At 48.3% G+C, this 6,848-nt stretch overlaps 1 protein-coding gene and 1 pseudogene across 1 annotated transcript in view; both read right to left on the reverse strand.

Moving 5' to 3' along the window:
* Nucleotides 1-807: 807 nt before the first annotated feature.
* Nucleotides 808-1,780, reverse strand: LOC102858009 (annotated as a pseudogene).
* Nucleotides 1,781-5,001: 3,221 nt separating this feature from the next.
* Nucleotides 5,002-6,848, reverse strand: part of AZU1 (azurocidin 1) — a 3,957-nt gene continuing 2,110 nt past the window's right edge. The window contains 2 exon segments of the mRNA XM_006898017.1: nucleotides 5,002-5,172; nucleotides 6,362-6,608. Coding sequence (XP_006898079.1) covers nucleotides 5,002-5,172; nucleotides 6,362-6,608 — 418 coding nt within the window.

Consider the following 6,848-nt stretch of genomic DNA (forward strand, 5'->3'; position numbering starts at 1 on the left):
GATATTATTACACAGTTTCATTTATTATTATACACAGTGTCATGTAGTCTTACAATGAATGACGTGTATTATTACACAGTGTTGTATATTATTACACACAGTGTCATTTATTATTAGACACCTTGTCAGGACACAGTGTATTGTATTATTAGATACACTGTCTTGTATTATTACACACAATATCATGTATTCTTCCACTGAATGTCATCTATCGTTAGACAAATTACACGCAGTTTCGTGTATTACGAAACAGTCTTGTGTATTATTACACACAATTACACAGAATTTGGTGTATTAGGCACAGTTTTGTGTGTTAGAGACAATTTTGCATGCACAATTCTTTCTATTATATGCTATTCTGTATATTGGACACAATTCTGCATATTATACACAATTTTGTGTATTAGACACAATTTTGTGTATTATGCACAGTTCTTTCTATTATGTGCTATTCCGGGTATTGGACACAATTCTGTGTGTTATACACAATTCCACAATTCTGCACACATCACCTTCATTAGAGGTTTGTTTCATTTTCTCTCTTCAGGTTGAATGTGGTGTATTAGGAGAGCTTTTGCATGTCACAAGAGTTCACCCTGCAATGCTCCTCACATTTACCTGCTGGAAGTAAATATTAGTTGTGTGGAAATAATTGTATATATGTTTTCCTCTCTTCCTTTTGAATGTACATAATGTAACAAGAGTGACAGACCTGAAATTTACAATCACCAAACTAACCCAAGATGGCTGTTGTCCACTCTCATTGGCACTTACTGCACAGAGGACGTGTCTGTGATTGAGAGGTCATCAAAGAGCAGGCGGTGGACACTCATTTCCTTTCTTACTCTCTTCTAAATTTAGGTCTCCTAAAGCAATATCTAAAAGTATCCGATCTACACAGCCCACAGCACCAAAATCTGCCATCTTCCCCGCTTTCGTCCTCAACTGAGAATGAGCTCTCTTCGCGCTCTTAAGTTTGACACAAGCAGCTCTTGCACAAACAGGCTGCAGTCTGCTCGCTTGCTCTCCGTGCATAGCCCTTTGTCTTGGACATCTTCTGATCACTCAGTTTCGTTAGAAGGAACTGGGTATTCTGCGTGGTCTGCTGACTGTTCTCTGTGCCGGCCGTGCTGGCTGTGGTGACGGACTCGGAGACCGTAGTGGTGACACTGTTCACATTAGGGCACCTGGTTGCATTGTGCACTGTCTCCCATTCCTGGCGAGCTGACAGCACATGCTGCCATTCCATCTGCATTTGCAGTTATTGTAACTGAAAAGTGGAAGGGCCAGAAGACCTAGGCTGTCCTCCTGCAGAGTGTCTCACTCCTGGTAACTGAGGTGAAAGCTCACTCTAGGATCCATGGCTTCTCTATCGCTTGGAGAAGATGAACTCTGAGGAGAAGAGTCCACCAGTGGACCTGCTGGTAAAGTGCATGTTTGATCTACGCACACGAGGGCCTCCTAATCCCAGGCCAGGGTGAAACATTCTACGTACATGTCAAATGGCACTCGATTCATCTAAATCTCCAGGGGCTCTGGGTTCAAGTGTAAGATGAACTGAGAAGTCATCCATGACATGATTAGGAACACCTTCAGGTAATGCTGCACAAATTGGGCAAATCACTTCTGTTGATGTTTCTGTGTCTTCGGAAGTCACATGTTCTTGAAGTCATGTCTCCTTATAGCCCATTTTCCCACAATAGGGACAATTTTGTGTATTATACACAACATTGTGTATGATACACAATTTTTTATTATACACAATCTGCACTCTAGGCATTGGCAAATAATGAGGCCCCAGGATTCGATGATAGACCAAGTAAGGTTTTGTTAACTGACGCAGTCTTGGGTGGGCTTACTAGCTTATGTCAAGAAATGTGGGGGTAAGACTGATAAAAACTGGATGAAATATGTTTATGGCATTGAAGTCTATGGGGGAGAGAATAGTTTATAAGTATTATAGGGCATTATGTTTATCGTAAGAGTATGGAATGAGGGTTGCAGAGTGGATTATATTTGGGGGTGGGGGTGGGGGAAGTGTGGGGGGGATTGTGTACCAATGAGGGAGTTTTTCTTTTGCTTTTCAAGGAGAGGAGCTAACGGGGGGGAGGGAGGGGGAAAGGGGGAGAAGGGTGCAACAATGAATGAATGAATGAATGGAATTCCAAAATCTCTGTAGATGTCCATTGAAATGAAAAAGAAATAAATTAATTTATTTTTTAAAAAAAAGAAATGTGAGGACGTTACTGGGCCAGCTGACTGGAAGAGATGTCTGTTTGTTCCCATTCTCCAAAAAGATGATCCAACCAAAAGTGAAAATTATCAACGAACATCATTAACATCACATGCATGTAAAATCTTGTTTAAGATTTTTATAAAACTATTATGGTACATCAACAGGTCAGAGATTCCAGCTGCATTCACAGAGGCTGTGGTACAGGGAATGTCATTGCTGATGTCAAATTGTGGCTGAAAGCAGACAGTGCCAGTAAGGGGCTTTTTGTGTTTCATGGACTATGCAAAGGCATTTGACTGTCTGGATCACAGCAAATGATGGCTAACATTGAGCACAGGAATCCCAGAACACTTAATTTGCGCATGCGAAGTGTATACACACACCAACAAGCAGTGGTCTGAACAGAACAAGAAGACACTACATGTTTTAATCAGGAAAAGTGTGTGTCACGGGAGTTGTTTCCACTCTCCACACCAATGTGTGAAGAAGCACGAGGCTTCCGAATCAGAGGGAGAGACTGCACTTTATGAACAAGCATGTGGTCTCAGGATCGGAGGAAGACTCATCCACAACCTGTACTATGCAGATAACACAATCTTGTTTGCAGAAAGTGAAGAAGTCTTGAAGCACTTACTGCAGAAGATCAAAGATGACAGCCTTCAATACGGATTATATCTCAACACCAAGAAAACAAAATTCTTCACCACTGGACCAGTAGGCAACATCATGATAGATGGAGAGAAGACTGAATTTGTGAAGGAATTAATTTTACTCGGATCAATACCCACAGAGATAGTAGTCAAGAAATGAAAAGACACATTGCATTGGAAAAATACTCTGTCAAGAACCATGTTAGAGTGCTAAAAAGCATGGCTGTCAGCTTAAAGACTGAGGTGTGCCTGATCAAAGCATGCTATTTTCAGTTGTATTCTATGCATCTTTAACTTGGACAGTGAATAGGGATGACAGAAGAATTGACGCCTCTATACTGTGGTATTTAGAAGTTGTCAGTTGCCATTGAATCAAGTATGATCAAGTGACTCTCTGAACAATAGATCTGAACCCCGTCCTGTCCTGCCCCATCCTCACACTTCCTGACACATTAGCGCCCATTGCAGCAGTCACCGTGTCAATCCACCTCGTCAAGGGTCTTCCTTTCCTCCACTAAGCCTCTGCTTTTCCAACCATCATTTCCCTTTCCAAGGAACAACTCTCCTAGCAGCACGCCCGAAGTACGTGAGGCAAAGTCTCATCATCTTTTCCTCCGGAGAGCACTTTGGCTGCCCCTCCTCCAAGACACATTTGTTGTTTTGGTTGTCCAACACTCTTCAACACCACAGCTCAAAGACATCAGTTCTTCTTCTGTCATCCTTATTCACCGTCCAGCTCTCAGATGCATAGCAAGTAATAGGAAAGACCGTGGCCTGAGTCAGGCAGACTTCAGTCCTCAAACTGACATCATCAGTCCTAAGTAATTTGGAGAAGTCCCTAACTGCAGACTTTCCCAGTGCAATATGTCTCCTGATCTCCTGACTGCTGGTACCCATGGTATTGACTGTGGATCCAACCAAGTAAGATGAAGTTATTGAGAAGTTTCAATCTTTTCTCCATCCATGTTGAGAAGAACACCGGGTACCCCAAAAGAACCAACTCTACCTTGGAAGAAGTTCAGGCGGGGTGCTCCTTGGAGGCAAGCACGGAGCTGCTCTGGGCATGCTGCCAGGAGGACCAGTCCTTGGAAGGAGACAGCATGCTGGGACCTGAAAGCATCTTGATGAACATAACACCAGGGATGTGAACTCTTAAAAATGATTAAAACAGCATTTTTTGTTGTTATAATATTTTATTGTGATTCTAGTGAACGTTCGCCGAGTAAATAAATGTTTTAATCAGCCTTTCGTACACATTGTGCTTAGTGGCATTACCCGCAACACACACTTGTGACCCCGCATTCCCCCGCCCATCCTGTGGTTCTCTGTATCAGCCCCGTGCTGGCCTGTCCTCCTCGCCTGACACCGTGCCGGTCACCCCTTCATCGGAAAGTGCCTGCCTCTTCAGCCATCTTAACACGTGTGTGTCCTCCGGATACGGCAATTGTGAGTCCCTTCTCCCTCCCTCCAAGAGGGATTCTGTGTGCAAATCTTCCCTTTCTGTAACAGTATCATTGTGTGCAGTCGAGTCGGAACCGACCCACAGCTGGCCCGCCAGGTAGGTTTCCAGAGGCTGGAAATCGCACTGCCTGTCCTTTTCCTGCAGAGCAACTTGTGGATTCAAAGTGCGTGTGTGTTTTGGGGGATGACAGCGCTGCTTCCTACCACCGAACCCACAGGGTTCCCTACACCCTGCTCTACGGCTGTTCTTACGCAGTTCTTGTCCTTTTCTAACTAAAAGGACGTGTTTTGTCATCATCATTATCATCTGGAAATGGAGCTTGAAATCTCACACATTTGTGTTCAAAACCCTGACTACCAGTGTGGGCTCTGGGAGGTGGCAGCCGACCAGGCCTGGGGGGCCTCTGACTGTGGGGCCCTGTGTCAGGTACAAGCCTTGGATTTGAGGTGTGTGGGCGGATGACCAGTGCCTGTAGGCCACCTCTCACTGCTGACCCAGAGATGAGATGCAGGCCACCAAAGCACTTCTTTATTAGGGCTCTGTGGGCGTGTCCAGGCCCAGGGCGAGGCCCAGGGTGGGCCCAGGGGCAATCAGGGGACACAGGAAGGTTCACAGAGGACCAGCGACCCAGAGGGCAGGGCTGGGACGTGGTGTCACAGGCTCCCCATGGGTGCATCTGAAGGGGCGTTTAGGACTGAATCAATCCAGTCTCGGAATAGTGCTACACGGGCAAAGAAGTCGGGGCCCCTGCCACAGTGCCCCAGGGAGAAGGACGCCACACCCTGTGCCAGGCCATTGCAGATGAGGGGGGTGCCCCTATCTCCCTAGGAAACAAGCTTGTCAGGACATCCCCAGGCTGAGCTCCACACTTGCCCTCCCCATCAGCTCACCGCTTTCCCCCTTCACCCCGATCTCCACTCCCCCACAGGCTCAGCTCTCCATTCTCCTAAGACCTAGCTCCTTATTCCCCCAGGCCCAGCTCCCTACCTGCCCCCGAAAGTCCCACTCCCCATTCCTACCCCTCAGAATCACTGGGCAAGTGCTTCTGACAACCTGAGCCTACCTCAGCTCTTGGAATCACAAGCCTCGTTCCAACCCCAGGCCTTTGCATGAACCTTTCCCTCCTCTGCAGGCATCTCCTCTGCCTGGTAGCACCTGTTAGGATTCGGGATCTGGGATGCCTCCAGGCTACTCCCTGATGTCCCGATCTGGGCCTGGGCCCCCTGTGTGTCCCACACTATGGTTTCAGTTAAACTGGCCCCTGTCTGAGTCCTCCACCCATGGGGCTGCCAAAAATGGACATGTGTCTTGGTTCCCAAGGCTGTAAATATTTACGGGAAGAGGCTTCTAAGGAGCAGTGGTGGATTTAAACTGCCAACCTTTCAGTCAGCAGCCTGATACATTACCCACTATGCTACCCGATGACCCAGGCCCTGTTAAAGCTGTAATACCCGAGCGTCAGAAAGCTGGCATCTGGGATCTGGAGCCCTCAGCACAGCCAATCCCAACTGCACACTCCACCTCAATCTGCTCTTGCTCCCTCCCACCTTGGGAAACTCACTGTCTCCTAGGCCTCTCCTCCCCGATGAGGAGCCCTTGCCAGGTCTTTACCTAACCCCTACCTGGCCCTCACTTGGCCTGTATCTGGTCCTCACCTGGCTTGTACCTGTCCCTCACTTGGCAGTATCTGGCCCTCACCTGGTCTGTACCTGGCCCTCACCTGTCCATATCTGGCCCTTACCTGGTCATACCTGCTCCCCACCTGACTGCACCTCACCCTGATCTGGCCATACCTGATTCTCATCTAGCCATATCCAGCACTCACTTGGTCATAGCTGGCCTGTACCTGCCTCTCACCTGGCCTGCACCTGGCCCTCACCTGGCCTGTACCTGTGCCTAACCTGGCCTGTACCTGGTCCTCACCTGGCCATACCTGGCCCTCATATGGCCATACCTGGTCCTCAGTTGGCCCGTACCTGCCTCTCACCTGGCCTGGGATTCACCTGACTGTACCTGGCAGATGCCGCCTTGGAGGGTGAGAACGCCTGTGCACACGTTGTTGGGATGACATTGGTCCTCAGGTGTCACAGTGACATTGATGACTCTCAGGAAGCGGGAGAGGTGGCCCCTGTGACGTGTGAGTCCCCAGCCTGCTACCTGGCAATTGGTGCTGGTTTCCACAGTGTCATTTTGGGGGGGCAGCGGCACCAGTGCCACGCTGCTGGTTAGGTTGGCCTCATGGTCCAGCTGGGGAGGAAAACTGAGTTTGGAGGAGCATGCTGCTGATGGGGTCTCACCCCGGGAGCATGGCCTCTGCTCTGTGAGTGGCTGGGGCTCAAATCCCAGCTCCGCTCAGGTACCTGGCTATACCTTTCTTTGGGGCTCTGGCTCCGCCTCCTGATGCCTATATAGGACCAAAACTATCTAAAACCAGAAGCACGGTGCACCCTCTGCACGGGAGTCCTCTCCCAGCGGGAGCACAGTCCACCCTCTGCACGGG

Source organism: Elephantulus edwardii, unplaced genomic scaffold (assembly GCF_000299155.1).
Source record: "Elephantulus edwardii isolate Elephantulus edwardi_28Jun2011 unplaced genomic scaffold, EleEdw1.0 scaffold00217, whole genome shotgun sequence".
NCBI classification, from domain to species: Eukaryota; Metazoa; Chordata; class Mammalia; order Macroscelidea; family Macroscelididae; genus Elephantulus; species Elephantulus edwardii.